Source organism: Catharus ustulatus, chromosome 2, assembly GCF_009819885.2.
Source record: "Catharus ustulatus isolate bCatUst1 chromosome 2, bCatUst1.pri.v2, whole genome shotgun sequence".
Taxonomy (NCBI): domain Eukaryota; kingdom Metazoa; phylum Chordata; class Aves; order Passeriformes; family Turdidae; genus Catharus; species Catharus ustulatus.
The window spans coordinates 2,804,211-2,826,420 of NC_046222.1; the positions used below are offsets into that span (position 1 = coordinate 2,804,211).

Consider the following 22,210-nt stretch of genomic DNA (forward strand, 5'->3'; position numbering starts at 1 on the left):
TGCCATCATGTTAGCTTGTTGGCTCCTGGGATTCATTCAATTTGAAATGCTTTACTGTTTTGAATAGAACATACCCACCACCAGCATTTCAATGGATGCATTTGTAAATGGAATAAGTAAGGGCGTCTGTTGTAAATGTTATTTGAGAGAAGTTGGTCTGCAGTAGCACGAGCGATGCATTTTTGCTGTTTGCACTTTGGCTGTGACGGTGCTGATGAACTGGAATCCTTTCTTTGGTGCAAATCTGCTTTCAAACACAGTAACACCGATGGCACCATCTGTCATATAGTGGAATATTGCCATAGGTTTAGGAGAAGGTGACTCATTCAGCAGATCTCTGCTTGTATTGTTATGGTAAAATTCAATTCTTGTGTATATTTTCTGTTGTGGTACTCGTTACAAACAGAGAGAATTACTTTGTATACGAGTTTTGTTTTGTATCTGTTGGTAAAACTCACTTGTCAAAAGCCTTTCAGGTTTCCTTCACCTTTGATTTTTAAGAGGTCTCTGTTTTGCCTCCAGGCCGTTCGTCACAACCCTGACAGAAGCATTTTAAATAAGCTCTCAAGCCTGGTGCTAATCTGCATGAGGTGAGCAAAAACGCTTAGTCTTCATTAGCTGGTGCCTGAAACTCAAATATTTATCCATATGATAGCACTCCTGCCTTTACCTTTGCACCCCTTCCCAGTCTGTATTTCAGAGGCTGGGTTCAGCCTGCAGAGGCTTTAATTAAAACTACACCTTAACAAATTTGCTGCTTCCACAGGGCTTGCTCTAAGTGAGAGCTGGCAAATGGGCACGAAGGGGAGGGTGTGCGGGGATTTGTTTTGTTTTGCTAGGACACAGGGCTGGCAGCAGAGTTCTGTCCAGGTGAAGGGATCAGAGGGGAGCAACCCCAGATTTCAGTGCTGCTATACCAGTGACAGCTGAACTGGGGTACAGTGTTGGTTTTGGGGATTTTTTTTTTTTTTTTTCCTGTGAGGGCAGCGGGACACGGGAACAAGGCGCCCAGGGAAGCTGTGCGATGCCTCAACCGCGGCAGCGTTCAAAGCCGGGCTCGATGGGGCTCTCTAGGGCTTGTGTCCCCACCCCTGGCTGAGGGGGCTGGCACCAGCTGATCTTCAAGGTCCCTTCCGTGGTTCTCATTGCTCTCGTTCCCAGCCGGGCCGGGCCGGGCAGGGCGGGATCGAAAGCGGGGCCGTGCCGTGCCGTGCCGTGCCGTGCCGCTCCGCCCCGGTCCGGGCGCTCGGGCCATGCGGGGCCCGGCGCTGCCGCTCGCCCGCCGCGCTGGGGCCGCCTTGCCTTGGGGCCGGGCCGGGCGGGAGCCGGGGCAGGTGAGCGGGGCCGGGGCTGTTGTGGCCGGGGCTGGAGCCGGGGTTGGAGCCGGGGCCGGAGCCGGGGCCGGGATCGTGGCTGGAGCCGGGGCCGGGATCGTGGCTGGAGCCGGGGCCGGAAGCGCGTTAGAGGGCCCGGCCGCTTCCTGCGCGGGCCCTGCGAGCCCGCCCGTCCCGTTTGCGCTGCCGCGTCCTCCTCCACAGAGCCCAGTGTGCTCTGCTCTGTGCCCCTCCGAGGAGCTGCCCTGGCCCCACTGGTGTCCCATTGCCGGCCCGGTGCCCCAGCCCGTCCCCGCTCTCCGTGCCCCTGCTGCGTGTCCTGGGGGACGGAAATTCACCCTTTACCCCTGGGGTTTGCTTAGAAACTAGAAGCGCTTTCCCTTGTTTTCCTACGTTACGCTCCGTCAGAGCCCCAGGAGCCGCTGGGTTATCGGCACAGGGGATATGCGGGGGTGTTCATTAACCAGCCGGGCAGGGAGGAGGAGCGTGCTCCGGTTTCACTCCCTGGCTCTCTGAAATGTCTGGTACATCTCGATCACATAAAGATGTGCTCTTGATAGCTGAGCATTCTGATATCACTGACACCAAGTAGATATCGTGGGTAAAATGATTTTTATTAATTATAGTGAGAACTAAGGTTTACTTAGGCTTCACTATTTTTCTGGTTTTTTTTTTTCCTTTCTCTGAAGCTGGAAAAGAAAAGGCAGGGGAAGGTCCAGAAGCGGATCTGCCAGGTGGTTCTGGAGCACTTTGAGAAGCAGTACACGGCAGAACTGGGGGATGCATGGAGCAGGGTCAGGTCTGTGGCTTTGGGGAGAATTAAATTAGTTATGACACCTGTGGTAAAAGCTGTCACTTAATTTGGGTCTTGATCACACAGCTGCTAAAGAACCCCATTATTAAAAAATAAAAACAATGCATGCATAGCTCTAGTTTAATTGAGTCAACTTAGAAACTCTCCGATTGGATCAATGTGTTTTTCTGCTTTAAGCAATGAATGCTCCTGAGGAATATTTTTTTTTGAGATTAAATGAAAAATTACTAATTGGAATTCAAACAGAAGGGGGAGAAATTGATGTAAGAAAGGCCTGAAAGAACAAACTGAAATACAAACAAGCATGTTTCAATCACATACGGTTGCTATCTGTCTTCCAAAAATACCTGTTGATTTAAGTTTTACTGGCCTAGTGTTTGCAGAACATAAAATGTAAAAAAGAACACTTGTCAAAATGGCATTTTAGTGTTGGCTGGAATGAGCATTGTGAAGTGAGTGTGTGTGTGTTTATTTTTGTTGTTTACAATTAATATTGCAGTTATTCTTTGTCCCTAGGGACGTACTTTATATTTAGGAGGAGCATTATGCTTCATCATTTATATCTTCTACATAAAATAAGAAAAGATGGATAATGTCTTGTTTCAGAACAAACTGGTGTTTTAATTGCAACAGTTAATGAAAAACAGTGGTTTGATTTCCTATTAAAATAATTTTCCTGCATACTTTTCTAACCAAAATGATTGATTTCTGATTACACCACAATTACCCAATGGTGAGACTGTAAGTGAAGGCTTCCTAGTGTGTTTTATTAGATGGGTTATGGAATGGCTTTTCCTTTTTCCACCCTAGGGATGTGCTGACCTCTCCGTGGTGCTGGCAGCACGCCCTGCTGCTGAACAGGTTCAGCCAGAGCCCTGGCCTGGAGAGCAGCCTGGCAGAGCAGGGATACCAGCCTGCCTTCCCAGCAGCTCTGCCCTACCTCCCAGCTGCCTTCAGGTGCTACAGCAGGCCAGCCCCTGGCAGATTCCCTGCCCAGAAGCACCAGCCTGGCAGGCTGAAGGACTATTACCTGCTCAATGCTGCCTCGCTGCTGCCCGTGCTGGCCCTGGAGGCGGAGGATGGGGAGGATGTTCTGGATCTCTGTGCTGCACCTGGGGGAAAATCTGTGGCTATCCTGCAGTGTGCCTGTCCAGGTAAGGGAGGGAGCCAGGTGCTGGTGGAGGAAAAAAAAACCAAACAACAGTTTGTATTCCACCTAGTTCCATGCTGTTTAATAAGGATTTTGTGAAATCTGTTTGTCTAAAAGTGAATTAAAAATGCAGTCCTTACTTGAACACAGGCAAAAGTGGGGTAGCTCTGTGCTTTTTTTCTCCACTGTTCAGAAGTTACTTAAAATCCTGTCAGTTTGTTGCACAGGGATGTAAATAATCTGCAATCTTAGAATACTTGTCCTTTTTTACTTTTTAAATTTTTTTTTCCTCCTACCTCTTTTGTCAGTGCTGTGCAAATATTACAGGTAAATTTAAGTGTGCTGATGTAAAGCAGAGCGTAAGAAATGAAATGTGCAAGGACTGGGCAGAGGTTTATGTTAAGGAATTGATTAGAGAAGGATTCTGAGATGATCAGAATGTTTAGAAGGCAGCAGCAAGCAGCAGCTTGGGCCAAGGAGTTAAAGCAAGCTGGGATTGTGGTTTCCAAGTTTATTTGCTGGCTTGGGTAATAATTGTTTCAAACTGTTCACAGCACCTTATGCTTCTGCTGATGAGACTATTACTGTAACCAGCTTATTACAACTGGTTTCCCTCCCTTTTCTAGAGGAATGAAGGAATGCTAATGAAGTAAATTAAATAGGAATTGTCCTTTCACAAGGTTTAGGGGAAAAAAATCCCAACACTTCACCCTCTGTCTGCTTCTGAAGAAGCCAAACTGTTGCTGAGAATGGAAGAATTTGATTCTTAATATACCTCAGTGAATGCCAAGATGTACATTAAGATACACAAAACTGATGATTTATTTATTTTAAAGGCAATTTAATTATATGGGGGATGCACCTCATTTAGATGGTGGCTCCAGGAGCCCAGGAAGGCACTCACTCTTTAGATATGGGTCATGATTAAAGTTTGTTTTACTGTGGAAGTCTATTGCTGCAGAGGGATTTGCTAGTAAAGATTTAGGGTTTTCTCCGTAGGAGCATCTTGAAATTTATTTAGGTTTATAAAAATTCAGTAGTATTCTAAAAAGTGCAGTAACACAGGCACATAAGGTGTAAACTCCATGGTTGTCAGGCAGTGCAGTAGAACTTCCAAAATGTGTCTAACTCCTTATATTTGTAAAAACAAAACAGAAAAGAAATTATAAAGAATTCTCTTTGTTTGTTTGTTTGTTTGTTTCCGTAATTTTCTAAGGTCATTTTCACTGTAATGAATATGATGATTTGAGGTCAAGATGGTTGGAGCAAACAATAGAATCCTTCATCCCAGGTCCTTTGATGAACTTGATTAGGATCTCTAAATTGGATGGTAGACAGATTGGAGATCTTCAGCCTGAATTTTATGACAAGGTAACATTTTTATTGGCAAATTACATTTCTGCATTCTGATTCTTCTTCCTCTGCTGCTTTCTTTTTAATTTTCTTTTTCCTGCCCCCCATAAAAATACCTGACCTATCAAGGGGAACAAAATCATTTTGCAGGATTTGTAGAGCCTCAAGAAATACTTTATGAAGCTTGGGAGTGAATTCTGAAGACCTTGTAGCTGTAATCTTTGCATGATGTGTAATTAGGAAGGGGAGGAGAACAAGAGAGAGCTGCTCAGGTAGATCTTATTTCCAGAGCACTAATTTTTTATCTCCCCACCTGCTAACCCCATAAAAATGTGGTTTTTATGGGATCGTTTCACCCCAAAATGTAAAATAAAATTTTCTTATTATTTGCAAAAGAAAATGGACTATGTTTTGGCATATGGTGGTCTAGAAGTGACCATCTCTGCTGAGATTTTTTAAATTTGATTTTGTTAATTGTTTAGGTACTGGTTGATGCTCCTTGTTCAAATGACAGAAGTTGGCTCTTCTCTGCTGATCCTCAGCAAGCTCTGCTCAGGCTCATGCAAAGGAAGGAGTTGTCTTCCCTGCAATTCCAGCTTCTAAGGTAAGAAGTGCAAAAAGTTAAAGGAGCTTCCTGTAATTAATAGAAGTTACATCAGGACAAAATTTAATATTCAAACCCAGGATTTGTGCTCTGAAAATAGTGTCAGGAATTTGTGGTTGTGATGCTGTTTAGAATAACCAGTGGGTCTGGAAGTCTGTGTGGGTGATATCAGCACTGAGGTCCTGCTCCTCTTAACTCACTTATTCACAGAAATATCCATTTGCAGGTGACTCACAACAGTCTGGTGTAAAATCAAAATATTTTAGGTGGGCACAGCTAAAATGGGTCTAGATATATTCCATATTGACTCTTTGCAGGACTGTACCCAGTCCTAACTGGCAGGGTAAAAACAATTAAAAGAATGTGAAGTTTGGTGAGGAAAGAGAGGATTGTTTATTTTTGAGAACATCTCCCCAATAATCCAAAGCCAGGCTGTTGTGTATTACACATTTTAATGCTACCAGTCATGGGATGGCATTTGTGAAGCATTTCAAATTGTACAGTTTTTCACATGGAGGGAAAAAAAAAAAGTGACTTTTCAATAAAACCTTCTAAACTTGAATGTTATTTGTGGAGTTACAGTCATGTCTGAGGTCCATCAGTCAAAGCAAATTGAGGGAAAAATAACATATTATTAAAAAAAAAGGAAAATTTTATGGAAAGTTCCCTTTGCAGTTCAAGATAGTTTTGCAAGACTTCCAGTTGAAAAAGGCCTGGCAGAAGCCTGTGATTTATAACAGAAATATGAGGATCTTATTGCAGTAATGCATCATGTCATCCATTTCCTTTGAAGAAATCAATCACATTTAAAACACTGACCTGTTTCAGTTTTCCCTTTTCAATATCTGACATAGAAAATCCAATTTGTGAACCTGTAGCAAAAGGAAGCATACATCATGCAGAGAAATTTTGAGAATTTGCATAAATCATTCCACATTGTAATCCTGGAGAATTCATGACAGCAGAAACCTTGTTTAAAAAAAAATACATTCCTGTCAGCCCAAATCAGATTTAATTGAATTATTCCTAAACAGAGGGAGAACTTTCTGTTGAAGATATATTCTTTACTTTAGCAACAGTAATAAAAATTTGTAAGCACAAAATACCTTTGCTATATAAATTGCAGTAAAAGGATGGTTACTTTCAAGAGTTAAGGGGTTATTGGATACAAGGATTATTGGTAAAGGATATAAGGGTTACTGATTGAGTTATTGGGTAAAATATTTAAAGTATAGCTGTCCACTGGTTGGTTATTGTTCTTTTTACCTGATCACTTTAGAATGAATTCCCAGTTCTAAAGACATCTCAGATCCCACGTGGAAGGGGGAAAAGGAAATTACAAAGCAACATGAGGAAAGGCTGAATGGTTCATGACAAGTGCATTAGTACTAAAATTCTGGAAAGCTTCCCTATTCAGGCCTCTGTTTAATGATTAGGGGCTTGCATCATTGCAAATAAAAAGTTGAATTTGAATCCTTTCTCCAGTACTTCCAGGAATATTCAGGAGGGCTGAGCCTCCATGAATCCAGCTGTCCTGCTTTGTACACGAGCCAGCTCGTGCAGGGCTCTCCCTGGTTCTCTGGTGCAGCTTGCCTGGAGCTTTGTGCTCCCAGGTGTTCCTCACTTTGGTATCTGCAAACAAAAACAGGTTTAAGGCTGAATCCCAGCAGTTCTGTTGAGAGCTTGGAGTGTCAGGACAAGGGGAATGGCTTCAAACTGAGAGGGAGTGGGTTTAGATGGAATTTTAAGAAGGAATTGTTCCCTGTGAGGGTGGGCAGGCCCTGGCACAGGGTGCCCAGAGCAGCTGTGGCTGCCCCTGGATCCCTGGAAATGTCCAAGGCCAGATTTGACTCTGGGGCTTGGAGCAGCCTGGGACAGTGGAAGGTGTTCCTGTTAAGGAAGGAAAAGTTGGGTTTGCAATACGATCTAATTAATTAAGTACATAGAGGCTTCAGAGAATGAAGATCTGGAAGAAACTGATGCAACAATCTTCCTCCTGCAGTCTGCATAAAATCTGAAATGTAAATAAGTGATATAAATGCTGAACAGCAAATGTTCTAAGCAATGAGGGCACCACTGCTTTGAAGGAAATGGAGATTGTAATGATTGCTCATATCCAAACCAAAGCATCCCTGCTGAGTGCTCTAATCCAAGAACACACTGCAAATCTTGTTATTATTTGGAGTGTTCGTGCAGAAAACAAATTGCAAAGTAAAAAAAAAATAAATGGAATATTCATTTCCTGATGCTGAATGCTAACACAAAATACAGTGGTTCCCAAAAGCAAATTTACCAATGTTATCAGTTCTCAGAGAGAAATTAAATTTTGGGCTAAGCTTGAATGCCCAATTACATAGTGGTTAAACTGTTATGGATGTTGTAATTATTCTTAGACTGGTTTCTGCAGCTGAAAGGAACTTGTGTTAGGGCTCAGCAGAAAAGAAATCCAACAGAATACAGTTTAGAAAAGTCAGCAAACGCATTCAGATTGCTGGAACTGTTCTGTACACAACATCTCTGAGTAATTAAACAGCTCTGTATTTTCCCTGAATTGTGGAGTTTTCCACAGGAGAGGAATTGTGTGCTCTTAGCTGGGCTTTTTTGTGGTTATGGAGTGTGTTAATAAATATAAAAAATATTGTGTTAAATATAAAATCATATATTAATATTTGTCACCACTGTACCATTTCTGCTGTGTGGAGTAAATTGTGCTGGAAATTGCTTCATCACATCTTCAGCTCTTTCCCCTGGAATTTTTCCTTTTGCTCCTCTGTAGCTGCCCTGTTAATCTTTTATTGTCCAAAACCATCTTCTCAATTAGCTCCACTGGGAATTTTTGAGAATTCCAACTGTTGGACCAACAGATCTGCTGTGGGTTGTGTGGATGATCGGATTCTTTAGCCACTTTCTATCTTACAAAAGCTGAATATTTTGTGTATGTTTGTGCTGTGCCATTCCCCAAAGCACTTTTGATTGGGTTGTTGGAGTTTTACCTCGCTGGTTGGAATTTCTTCACAAAAAGTGAGTGCTGTGGCCACTGCTGTAGACCCAGGTGTTCCATCAGGTGATGTTAAAATAAATGATTTCTGATTTTAAGTGTGGCAGCACCTTGTGAATAACTTATGGATCAAGTCCCTTAGGATATATTGCAAAACCAGGTCTATTGATTATATAAATAACTGTATGACTGAAAAAATAAGCTAGTCAGCAGCTTTTTGACATCACATATTTGAATTCAGGCACAAATTTTGCTTTAATTCCACCTTTAGTCCTTTCTCTTTGTGTTTAATGAGCTGTGAGGGTAACCACTAACCCTAAAATTCTCTTCAGTGGGCTTCAGAGGTCTTTTATTCTCCCTTCTGGGCAGTCTCATATCCCTGTTTTAACAGGATGAGCATTCCAGAGGTCACCATGCATTAAAGGAGAAAGATAATAACTCCAACTGTTTGTTTGGTCTTTGCTTTAGAATAATTTAGAATTATTTGCAATAGAAATGTTGCTTATCAGGATTTTCATGACAAATTTTGTCTAGGGTAGAACAGACTGGGGCTTTTTTGAATCTGAGGGGTCTAGTTGTTTAGTTGGGGGGGTTTTGATGCCTGTGCCTCCTTTTATGTATAATTCAATTTAGTGTTGAAAAAGGCAGTTGATTTTTATGATTCTCCTGTTGTTCTGAGCTGCAATGTTTCTTCACAGGAGCAAAGTTTACTTAGAGAGGAGCAGAGGGAGTGCTTGAACTACTGTCACTGCCCATCACAAAGTATTAAAAAAATTGGTATTTTGACACTGAAGGATTTGCTTTATCATTTTGTCCAGGTTCAAAGACATAAAAGCAAACCTTTAACATGCAGGTCATATTGCCACAAAGTATCTGGACTCTTGTGAGAGGTAAAAGATAAAAATAATAGAATTGGCATTTTTTGTTCTGATGAGACATTATCTTGCCTGCTGAGAAGAAATACGTTGTAGTTACCAAAAGATGGCACTGTTGAAGTGTTGTGTTAATTTAAAATTGCCCTAAAAATGTATCATCTTTCCACTTTAATGCTGAAAATGGTCGAATGATTAACATAATTAATGCTGTCCCTTCCCATGGCATGCAGCATAAACCCAAGCACAGGAGGATAGGCTGGACATGCAGGGGCTGCCTGTAGTATAAATTTTATAGATATTTGTGTCTGCCTATTTTTAAAAGGTCATTTGAGACACCAAAAAATTTAGACTGAAAAAAGCTTATCATGTTTCTTTGTCTGTAAGTAGGAAAAATCCTTTTTAGGTTATGGCTAACTATATTTTAGTACCATGTAACAGTTTTCTGGGTTTCAAATTGCTATGTGGCTCTAACATGACTTTTTTTTTACCTATTAAACAATAATGCTCTTTTGTTTTCCCTAATTTAGTAAATATTGAGAAATAAACTATAAAAAAAAGGGCTTTGAAATAATCTATTTCTTTATAAAGTCTTTTCTGGTACTGCTGTAATACAGGGAGTTAGGATAAGATTAATGCATCTGTTGTACCTCTGACCTCCACAGTACAATATGAACCTGTACCCAGAGACACACTCTGCAAAAATATGAAGTATTTTTTACTAGTTTTTTTCTTAATGCTGTAAAATCTCATTTATAAAGAGGAGGGAAGCAATCTGCATGTGTTAATTTGTTGTACAGAACTCGTTGAATGAGATAGACAGAAAAAGTTTACAGGGCTCTTAATGTGTGTTCTGATGTTGCTTCATGTGAAACATGAAACCTCGCACTAGCAGTGCCTGTAAACTTGTAAAATTCATTACAGGAAATATCTGTACCTGAAATAAAATTATGGCATTAACTAGATCTTTATTTCAGGTGAAAGTTTTAGCTCTTTAATAAACATAAATGTCATGTGTGCCATTAAGGGAAAAAGAACTGCAAATTAACTACCTTTAAATCATGTGGAGTTTTTTGAAACATGGCATTGTAATAAGAGGAAGGTGAAAAAATACTTTGGCATCTTAATCATTCTAGGTATGACTTTCCATTTTGGGGAGTCACAAAGTAACAGGCACCAAATTTCAGCAAAGTGCCCATAACTAAGATTCCTAGTGAAAGAGAAATCTTCATTCCTGGATGGTGGAGTAGGACTCAGTAGGACTGAGTTAAGCTTCATCTCCAGCCTGTCCCTTGGATGAGCTTGTTTCCCTGCAGTGATGAGAGGCAGTTGCTTAACTGTATTTGAACAATTCTCTGATGAACAAATCCTCTCCTGAATGAATTCTCTGTGCTGCTGATGAGGAGAGACCAAACTGCCCGGCTCTGCTGGCCCAGCTCAGTGTCACCCTGTGTGACTTTGAGCCCAGCACTTCCTCACTTGGAATTTTGCAGCTCCCTGCAGGTTTATCAGGATCCAGGCACTGCTTAATCAGGTCTGGAGGACATTGTGTTTGAGCACTGAACAACTGTTGCTGCCCTTGACAAGAGGGATAGATACATTGATTAACCTTGCTGCCTGAAGTCATTCTCCTCAGGTATTTTAATTCCTGCTTTAGGTTCCAAAGAAGGAGGGCTGCACTGAGCAGGCTGACCTTTCTGGGTCGTGGGCCAGTGGAGGTTCACAAGTGGAGTTTTAGACACAGGGAGTTTTGAGGTGAGATTTTCAGTTTTTCCTTCAGGTGCCTGTGCTGCTCTTTCCTCTGATGGATTCATTTGGAGGAGCATGGTGCCCTTGGAAACGTTGTCGTGAGGGGTTCTTACTTTCTATATTGGAAGAAAGGGACATTTAGCAAGTGTCCAGGTTTTAACCTTGTAACCTGTAGCTACATCTACTTTTTCTATCTTTCACCTTTCCCATTTTACATGGTAAAAGAATTTTCTTTCTTGTCTAAATGCTATCTTAGAGGTAGGAAAGTGGTTGCCATTATCTGCTTGTCTGAGTAAAATTCTCAGGTCTGCTAAAAGTACATCTCAATTGTCACATTAAAACATTCCCAAGCTTACTGGCTGCCCTCAGGGCTTGGCACTCCTGCATGCATGGAAAAGGTGTAGCTGGCAGGGGAAAGTGTCAAAAATGAGTTATGTAGGTGGATTCTGATAATAATCTGAAGATCAGCTCGACTTTTATGAGAGCCTGTTTAGACTTCAGCCCTGTTCTCTTTGAGTACTAATGTGAAAGATAAAAAGCAAGATCCAATACATGGGGGAAAGGGTGTTTTTAAATTTCCCCAGATAGGAGTGAAACCAAGAGATAGTGCATCAGGCTCTCTTGCTGCTTTGGTGTTCATGAGAAGGGGAGGTTGCACATCCCTGCTTTGCTTTAATTGAGCAGTTAATTCCATGTGGGTGGGTGCACTGTGGTTCCTCAGACAGGCCAAGAGCAGCAGCATGAGCCCTGACTTTTATTTAAAAGGGCAGCTGCCAGCAAGGAAAGGAGCTGGAGAGAAGTGGAGACAGCTTTTGGGTCCAGAGCTGCTGCTTTTGGAGCCCTCTGAGGAGTAACTGTGTGTTGGGATGCCAGGATGAATATCTGGCTGTTCAAATGGCTGCTGGTACGAGCAGAATTTGAGAAGATAAGAGCTGGGAGGGATGTCAGGGTTCCACCTGCTCTCTCTGACTGTCTCAAGGTGGCAGTGTGCATGTTGGGTTCTACCAGCCTGTGGCAGGAGCATTCCCAAACATTTCTGCAGGCTTCAAAAAGCTGCTCAGGGGGTAGGAGATAAGCTTCTAGTTTTAACTAATTTATAGGTTTAACTGGTTTTCAGAGTATCCCTGAATGAGTCCACGAGGCCCAGTTAAACAAAACATTTAGGCTGCCTAAGTATACTGTAATCTGGTTTTTCAGCATTTTCACAGCAGTGCTGAGCACAGGAGTGCCTGATGTATATTCTGAAAGGATGCTGCTTTGTACTTGTCACTGTGATGTAAAAAATACCTTCAGCTAACTGAGAATACAATAATAAATGGAAAGCAAAATTGTCTTGTGGATGGTTTCCTGAACTGTCAATTATATACAGTTCAGACATTTTCATAATGTTATTTTTGTCATATTTATTTATTCTCTGGATTTATAAGTCTACACATTCTCCCACTAGCAGAATGTCAGTTTTGATGCTGATGTTTTTCCCTTTTTCCTGTTGTTCTTTGCAGGTCTGCTGTTAAAGCCCTGCGTCCTGGTGGCTCCTTGGTTTATTCCACGTGCACGCTCTCCAAGGCAGAAAACAGTGATGTGATCAATCTCATCCTCAACTCCTGCAGGAATGTGATGCCTGTGGATATAAGTGGGATGGCCAGAGGTGTTTCCCAGGAGTTCACTTTCCTCAGTGGAATGCAGCAGCACGAGCTGCTGGTTCTCCCAGAGAGAGGGAGAGCGTGGGGTCCCATGTACGTGGCTAAACTGAAGAAAGTGTCCTCCGCCTGATGCCTCTTGGGTGTTTATAAGGAGTCTATGATAAATTAATTTTGATTTACAGTAATTTCACGATTATAAGCCGCACTGAGTATAAGCCGCACTTCTGGGTTTCAGCAACTTTTTGTTTTTTTGTCCATACATAAGCCGCACGTTACAATACAGAGTGTGATAAAAGGTATCTGTTCTATCATCATCTGTTGAGGGTGGGGACAGTGATCCTTATCTCAATGGCAGATATTCTGCTAATGGACCATCCATTGAAACCAGGCAGGGCATTGTTCCTTATCTTTTCACACCTCATCCTTCCTCCAGCCAGTCATTTTCTGCTCATGGCCCATTGAGTCCCACTGTGTGACTGATAAAATTACTGCATCCCATTGGAAGTTGCTCCAGCCAGGGGGAAGAGCCTGACATTTCTTACCAAAATAAAAACAGAGGCTTTGGGACACTAAGGGAGCCCCTTTCTCCACTGGACTCCAGTGGAAAACGGGATTTCTCCACATCACCACTGGAGCTCCGGAGGGAAACTGCACCTTGTACAGGAGCACTGCTCCAACTGAACCACATCTGTCACTGCAGGAGGATGCAGCCACCATGGAATGGGACTGCTGCCAACACCCTGCCTGACGGGTGTCAGGTTGTACTCTGACTGTGTCAGGGTTTGGGGTTTGTTCTTTGTAGTACTGTATTTCTATTTTAATTTCCCTAGTAAAGAACTGTTATTCCTAATTTCCATATTTTTGCCTGAAAGCCCCTTGATTTCCAAATTAAATAATTTGGAGAGAGGGGGTTTACCTTCTCCATTTCAAAGAGAAGTTCCTGCCTTTCTCAGCAGACACCTGTCCTCCAAACTAAAACAGCAACTTTTTGTTCTTTGTCCATATATAAGCCGCACCTGATTATAAGCCGCACTTTGGGTTCGGACCAAAATTTTAGTCAAAATGGTGCGGCTTATAATCGTGAAATTACTGTAAATACAGTATGTGTTTATGAACACATTCAAGGCAACTGAATTTAGAGTGTTGCAGTTTCCTGATCAATAGGAAGTAAGAAATTTAACTTATTTTAACTTAAAGTGCCTTCCATCTTGTGGACTGGGCTTGTGGGCCTCTGAAAAGCCCTTAGGAAGTCAAGGTAGCTTTGTAGCTTTGTATTGTTTTCAAATCCCTTTTAAAGTGATTTGGATTCTAATTTGGTAGTTTTGTTTTGCACTGCCTTTTTTTTTTTTTTTTTTTTTTTTTTTATTTTATTTTATGAACTTGGTTCTAATGCAGTATGTTTTTAAATAAATGGTTTTCAGTGGTCTGAAGTAATGGAAATCCTCCATTCTCTCAAAAAACATCTAAAAATCTGTGTTTCTGCAAGAACTGATCTGTGTTTACAGTGTCATCTTCAAGCACTGGCAGAACAGGTTTCCTATTTGCTAAGTTGTTTACTTAAGAAAAAAGATGTCTTGTTTACAGATGCAAAGGTCAGTTGTTAGATCAACACGAGCTTTTTTTTTTTTTTAATTTATTAATCTTCTATTTTCAGCTTGCAAAAAAGAGCAATGGTGTATATATTCCAGCCTATGCTTGTCTTGAAGCAGAGTGGAACCCTTTCATCCCCAAGGGTTCTTTCCCAGATGGAAGGTGATAATCATTGTTTTTTAAAGTGTTATTTTAAAGAACAGAGGTAGATGAGTTGCTCATATGGAAATGGGAGTGTGTGGCATTGTACATTTATTAATTTCACAGTGTCACAGAACGGCTTTTGTTGGAAGGGACCTAAAAGATTATCGAGTTCCAACTTCCTTTCTATGGATAGGGACACCTTCCACTAGACCAGGTTGCAAAGTCCCATCCAACCTTAAATTAAACACTTCCAGGGATGGGGCATCCACACCTTCTCTGGGCAGCCTGTTCCAGTGTCTCATTGCCCTGACTGTAAAGAATTTGTTTTTAATATCAAATCCAAATCTGCCTTCCTTCAGTTTGAAAACATTTGGTATATTTTATGTGTATATTACACAGTTTGTCCTCAGAACAGTGCTGTACCTTCTGCTGAGGCTCACCAATGCATCAGGGGTTCTGAAACCTCACCCTTTGCTGTGTGAGCTTTCACAGTTATCCTTTCCCCTGCTTTGGGATGAAAAATGTTTGAGGTGGCCCTGTAGTGGTAAATTATCAGCAATGTCTCTGAAAACTTGAGAGGCTGTAAAGTTCATGCAATTTGAGTATGCAGGTGATAGTGTGGAAAGGCCTGACAGCCTGTCCCAGGAACATTAAATTAATACCCAGATTTGGAGTCATGTCAGGCTGCTGGGTGAAATAACCATACCTTTGGCAAAATGCTTCCCATCAGTTTCATTTACCCTGTGGAAATCGAAATGGAAAGGCAAGAATGTAGCTTGCTCAGGGATGGAATTGAAATATGTGCTTGAATTGGATGGTTGAGTAGGACATGGGCTGGGTAATCACAGGAAGAACAAAGAGACCCTTGAAAGCTGCACTTCTCTCAGTCTCAGCAGATGGGCAAATCCTGTGAGCTGCTTTAGACCTAACCCTGCAGCAAGGGCTGCTGGTGTGGCTGAAAGCTGCTCTGAGTTCTGCATAACCCTTTGCTGATCTCCTGGAGTCCCTTTCCAACTAATTAAAAAGTAGAGAGGTTAAAACAAGGCTAAATAATAAGAGATACTTATTTCTGTTTGTACTTGCTGAATTTTGGTTTATACTCTATTCCAGAGTGCTGTTGAAGTTTTTTTTTTAATTTCTGTTCTGATCAGTTCTGGCTGGTGACAGGAATTTGGTGAACACGTGTGGAGTAAAGAGGGAAAAGCAGAAAGGATGGAGGCAGGCCTGTAGAGGTGAGGGGCAAAATTAGCACATGTTGGCAAGTAGTGTCCACTCAAAGGTACTTTTGAAAAGGCTCCTTTAACATTCAAGTGTGTCTTGGATACTTCTGACTTCTGCTCCCCTTCATTACAAGGCTGCAACATTTTCCCTTTTTTTTCCTTTTAACACCTGTTTTGTTTGTGAGGGGTTTTTTTGTGTTTGGTGGGGGGGGGTTTGGTTGGTTGGTTTTTTGTGGTGGTTTTTTTTCTTCTTTTTTTTTTTTTTTTTGCCAAGTAATTGTAATTTAATTTAATTCCTTGCCACATCCTTCCTCCTCTTTCCTGAGCAGTGCTGATGGAAATGGGGTAGAAGACAAGTCAGCCTTTTTATTGCAGAAGAAATTGCAGCCCCAAGCAAGATGAGGGCAGGAAAATGACCAATTTTGTTGGATTGTGGAGTCCCAGAGAAATCTTCATGATCTCTAGTGAAACTGCCCACAGTTGTATGTGTAGCACACACCAGTGCCAGCACCTGAGGCAACAGAGAGTTCTGGAGTTCAGCTGCTCTTGTGCTTTTCTGCCATTCCCTTTTCCAACATCCAAAAAGTCACTTCCCTGTTTCAGTGGGGTTGGCACAATAAGAAATTGGAAAGCCTTGTCTAAAGGAAATTTTGGTATTTACCAAATTTATCCTTTATTCAGGGGCATCTGACACAGTTCAATTATGGCTTGTCAAAAGCATTCTCCACTGTGGAGTGGAGTGGAAAAACAGATTACAAAATGCAGCTGACCAGGGAACTAATGAACTCTTGGCTTTCTCTGTAAGGTGTACAAGGACAAGGTGAAGCACATTGAAGAGGGGCAAAGTGAAAAGATGAGGACTACAGCAGTGGGTGAAAATGTGAAATGTGCAATAGTGGAGAAGAGACTGTGTGGCTTTTAGCATGGAAGAGCAGCAGTGCTGCAGCCTGTTGAGGAAAAGGTCTGAGTGGAGAGAGAATGGTGTGAGAGCCACAGGGGCCTGTACTGGGCTGGAAGGATCCCCTCACTTCATTTGACTGTCTTTGAAGGAGATTTGAGGGCATCAGGACATTATGAAAACTGCAGTGGGATTGCTTTAAATTTGCAGGGGTTTTAACTTAGCTATAGCTACCTGTTTTTTGCCAAACAAATGGCAGTATTGGTAGGTGTTCCTATCAAAAAATTTGATTTGGTGAGTGGGAGGAAAATTTGAGAATCAGGCCTGGCTGTAGTAGAATATGACTACTTCTAAGCTGATGTAACTTTATGCAGTTTTGGCTATAAATGAGATTCTTTGTTCCAGGGGAGATTGGAACAGCACATGCTGGTAGTCTCTTAACTTCCAGGGAAAATTTGAAGTTCTCTGTTTGCCAGACCTGGGTCAGAGTACACAGGGCACACACAGTCACTGCTCACAGCTTTTGGATGTCACCCCACCACGTGATTCCTGACTATAGACTGTTTTTTGTCAGTCAGATCACAGCAATCATTTGTCAGAAAATGTTTTCCTTGTCTGAGCTTCCTGTGCATCCTATGACTTGAGGTCAAGGTCTAATGGCCTCGGAAGTCAAAAAGTCACAGCTGCTCTTGACAGGAAGAGATGGAGCATAAACCTGGGTCAGGTTTTGTGGTCCACTGAGGAATTTCTGCTCCCTGCAGCTGTGTCCAAGGTGGTTCTTCACAGTTTTCTGCTGTTTCCATCTGAGATGGCTCTTTGCACGTGGTCACCATGGTGTCGTGGTGATGTGACTCTTCGTGGGCTCAGAGGAAAAAGAAATGGATCTGCAGCCCTAAACCCACAGGTAATAATCCTGTAGTGAGAGGTGCTGCAGATGTTGCTGCAGAGCTATTTTTTTAAAGATGATAAAGGCACTAGAAGGCAGCACAGCAATCCAAATTTGAATGGAGCCAGCACTTCAGCTGGTCAGTGACATCCTCACCTTGTTCTTTCCAAAATGATGCTTCCCTGACATAAGGCTTTCATCTTTAAGCATCTGGCCTGACCTCACTTCTGACAAGGCCAATCAAATAAAGCAGCCAAAACAGACAAGGGGCTTGTTTGCATGTCAGAGCAGATCTTGCAGCCATCCACAGGAGATTTGGGTTGATGTTGCTGTGTCTCAGTCCCCTGTACTGCTCTGGGGTAAGTCTTGTGCAGCAGCACCTGTGTTGGGGATGGGCCCTGTGACATGATCCCTGCTGATTCTTCCCTTCTCTCCAGTCACTTCCTTTGCTGCTGGAGATCTGTAGAGTCACATGTCTTCAGTAAGAATCTGTGAATGGCTTTCAGACCACCTTTTGATGCCATTTGGCAAAACTGTCCCAGAATAGATGGTGTTGTATCACCTTAAACTGCCTGAGGTCCCTTGATCTGAGGGTGCCTCAAAATGTAGCAAATATTTTAGATTTATTATTTCCTCTTTAATGTACCAGATCCTTATTGAACATCCTACCCTAAAAAATAGAGGACACTCTCTACCCTAACCAAAAGAAGGTAAAGCCCTGTGAGAAGTGTGATGAGGCAACAGGGAGAAGGTGGGTGAGGAGCAAATGAGAGTAAAAACAGAAAGGTAACTTCCTTTTTTAATGATTTCAGCCTTATTGAGAACCATCCCGCCACTAACAAATGAGCAGCTCCTCCTGCCTGTGTTTGGATGAGGTGGGCCATGAAAAGCACGGAAAAATGCCACTGATAAAGTTCTCAAAAAGTATTTTCTAATTGTCCCAAAGTGGAATAAAATGCTAATAGCAATATATTAAAAAAAAAAAAGAATATTTTGCTTTGTTGATTTACTCTAGGAAAAATCTGTCTTGTCTGAATGTGTGATTAAGCAGCTGATGGAATAATTCTTTACAGGGAGGAGAACATGCCAGAACATTTGAGTGGTGTAAAACAGGGCTGCAGAGAGGATTAGAAAAGGTACAAGGAGGAGTAATTTTGTGTTGGCAGGAAGTAGACTTAATAGTACTTTTTTATCTGTAATTTTTATGATTCTGTGGCTAACCAGGGAAATGTTTAATGTTCCTTGTACAGCAAGTGAAGGTAGAAGAAGGCAAATTGACATCCCCAGCACTGTTATAATTCATTCCATTACTTCAACAGGGCTTTTATATTGTCACGCCCATAAAGTGCCAGTGTGCACGCTCAGAGCCAATCCATCTTTATATACTGCTGCTGATCCCATTGAAGGCAATGGCAAAACTGCCATCAATTTTAATGGCTGTGGGATATGGCCCATTTTGTAGATCTACAATGGATATTTCCTGCACACACAATTTTTTGTGTGTAACGTGCACCTCATCCGAGGTTCAGAGGGTGTTTTATAAAGTGGTGAAGTCACAGCCATTGATGTAGTCTCCAGCTGATGAGATAATGTGATCTGCCTTCAAAACAGGATTTAAAGGCTGACATTTATTTATCTACCTGTTTTTTAATTTATTAGGGGCACAGGATGCACGCAAAACATCTCCATGTGTAGAGAACTGCCTTTGAAAAATTTGCCCAGATAAATTGCAGGAGGTAACTGTGTTAGAAATAGATGCTGCACTTGCAAGGTTAACATTATGCTGCAGCACTTAAAAACTGGAAAGCATCAAAGAAAATTGAAGGCAGTATGGATCAGTGGGTTAGTACATCAGGCAGCAGTGTGCAGCACCAGAGGCTAAGAAAGGTCCCTTTTGAAAAGCAGCTGTTTGGATAGCAACTCACTTAATTAGCAAGGTACAGACAAACAAGAAAAAATTGATTGGATGAGTATTTTAACTCATGTTCTAATTGGGAAATGTTTTGAATGGAGGTAAGATGCCTGTTTCCTGCAGAACCCATCGCCCTTGACCCTCTTTAAAGCAAATGCACAGTGTATGAGGCATATTTTAGTGGCTGTAAACCTTGTTGGTTATGCATTGAAAGCTCTGGATTCACAGCAGCGTTCAACATGTACACAGTGGAAATGGAATGACCTGCCAGGCTGGTGTTTGCACTCAGGAAGCTTCTTTTCCTCACCATAATGTATGCTGGAGAGCAGTGCTTTCCCAGTTTAATACAGGGACAGGGTTTGCAGAAGACTCAAACAAGAAGTTTGCAGTGTAACTAAAACTTTTAGGATGTAGCTGTGACTTATGTGCTGACAGAGAGTAAATAATTCAGCAGTACAACACTCTTCCCCTTTGTGCCTGCTGCACCCACAGCTCCTGCAATTGCATTCTGCAAACACATGAATTCTTTGCTCAGCTGGCTGTACACAGGAACATACCCAGATTTTGTTGAAGCACACAGTACCAGGACATTGAGGAATTCCTTTTTCTGATGGTGTTAAGTGGCTGTGCAGTGTGGGGGTGACAAATGCCACCATGCTGAATGATGGGAGCATCATCTCGATGGACCAGCTGCCCTCTTGTATCCAGGCCCTTACAGCACTCCTGGAAAACAGCACTGATCTAGGACTTGTGAATTTACTGCTTTTGGTGGGCTGGTTTTCACCATCTTCATATTTTCAGGTTTGTTTGTGTTGTTTATTTAAAATATGTAAGTAGCTGGATATTTTGCTTTATTGGCTTTTATTTTGCTTGGGGTGGGTTGTTTGTTTGTTTTAAATTATAGATACAAAATTGACCTGAACTGCCAGGCTGAGATTTATATTTGTCAGGAGCTTGTAGACCTTGAATTCTGAAAGCAGTCCCAGGTGGAGCAGTGTCCCAAGTGCTGAGCTGTGCACCACAGCAGCATTCCCTGTCCATCACCTGTAAACCACCACTGGGGCTTTGTGGAGAGGCTCAGCCTGGGGCAGAGTTCGGTTCATGATTCCTTTTTCCATTGAGTTCCTTTGGCAATTTGCTTCTGCTGTGATTTTTAAAAGCACATAGTGGAGGCCTAAGTGCTATCAAAAATCAAATCTTCCCATTGCCTTACCTGAAAACAGAGTTAAGACTTACTGGGGCACGTTTGCTGGTTTGCCCTCAAAGTCTCCAGGATTTTTTTTTTTCATCTGTCTCCTGATAATTTTGCACACATGTGAGCCATACAGATCTTGGAGCAACAAAACCATGCTTGCCCCAGTAGCATTTGCTAACTTCCACAGAATCACTTAAGTTAGAAGAGATCATGGATTGATCATGATGAAGCTCCAAGATCATGGATTCCAAACTTTGACTGAATCTCAACTAAACCATAGCACTGAGTGCCACATCCAATCACTTCTTGGACACTCTCAGGGATGGTGACTCCACCACTTCCCTGAAAAATCTGTTCCAGTGCTTGACAATCCTCTCAGTGAAGAAATTCTTCCTGATTTCCACCCTGAGCCTCCCCTGCTGCAGTTCACACCTTTGTAAAGGTCTGACTTGACTCCACCAATTTTCAGAGGACAGCTGATCTGGGAATTTATTTTCTAAGTTTCAAGGCTGTTTAGTGCTTAGAGGACTCACTGGTTTTGCTGAGAATGTGCAATACTGTAATAGCACAGGGTATTTTTTTCCCAATGTACACTCTCAAATGACAGTCTGGCACCCCACAGCAGCCGTCAGTAACCTGCAAATTATTTCTGCCCTCCCTAGCAGATGTCACAGTGGCTGTTGGAATACACTGTGACATCCAGAGATGACAAAGATTAGAATATGTGGAAGTTGTTAAATAAAAATTGTATAAAATGTTCTTTCTTAGACAAAAAACCCTAACCCCAAAGCATAGATGCCTGGCTTTCTGACAACAGCCTACCTCCTTTTTGTTTATTATTATTTTTTTGCAGAATACAAAATGCTTTAGCTTCTCAACTTAGCATTGCTTTAGTCCAAGATACAAGCTGCTTTTTAAAGTTATTGATGCTTGACCCATGAAATAGAAAATTACACATAAAATGGATTTGGAGCCCAGATTTCCCATGCTGGAAACAAAATACTGTAGAGTGCAACAGCTATCTAGAAGATCTAATTAAAAGAAAATTAAGGTAATTATAGTAATGGCTGGAACACTGATTTTTTCAGTTATTTCCAGGTGTTTTCAAGTGGCAGAAAACTTTGAAAAAAGATTCTTAGGAGTACTGGGAACAGAACTCTGAACTTTTGGGTTTGTCCCCTTTCTATGGTCTGATTTGCATGAATTTGTAGCTGTGGAGCTTCTAACAATGTGCAAGCAGCCCATTCTTTATCATTAAAACTTGGGTATATTTTGTTTTGTCTGCTTTATTGAACTTGTTTGATTACTGATTCTTCTTCATAGACTTTGAATATGCAGAACATTTGGAAAGAAACCTTGCTAGGGAGAAGTATCTTAAAATTCTTAAATCTTCTGAAGTTTCTTCTTTTGCTTTCTGTTGAGGAAACGAAAACAGGAAAATGGCTATTTCTGCAATAGGCTGTAAAAGAAGGATAATATTATAACTTCCCAGGAAAGCACCTCCTCTGTTGAATTAAAAGGAAATTGGGATTTCCCTTTCCCTTTTTACATGATCCCTTTAGTCTGTCTGAAGGTTAACAGTGGCTGAGTGACCCTGTCAAAGTCCTTTTCACTTCTTTGGAGCCTTGGGTCTTCAAAATCATTTCAGCACTTTGAAAATATTAAATTTAATGCCCAAAATGGACAAAGTTTCAATTCTGTAAGACAGCTCTTCAGGTACACAACTGCTGGAGGAGGAAAGGGGGGGATTTTAATAAAAATATTGTGTAGGCTTGTGTTTCAAAAGCCAATTTTGTTGGAATGCCTGCAACTGGTTTACACTTTTTAATGGGTTATTCTTACAATGAA

At 41.7% G+C, this 22,210-nt stretch overlaps 1 protein-coding gene across 1 annotated transcript; it reads left to right on the forward strand.

Moving 5' to 3' along the window:
- Positions 1–1,253: 1,253 nt before the first annotated feature.
- On the forward strand, positions 1,254–13,868 carry NSUN3 (NOP2/Sun RNA methyltransferase 3). Its single transcript, XM_033086252.2, has 7 exons — positions 1,254–1,334; positions 2,024–2,133; positions 2,959–3,302; positions 4,515–4,669; positions 5,134–5,255; positions 12,377–12,696; positions 13,612–13,868. Exons 1-6 carry the CDS (start codon positions 1,254–1,256, stop codon positions 12,645–12,647), a joined length of 1,083 nt encoding a protein of 360 aa, XP_032942143.1. The 3' UTR covers positions 12,648–12,696; positions 13,612–13,868.
- Positions 13,869–22,210: the final 8,342 nt, after the last annotated feature.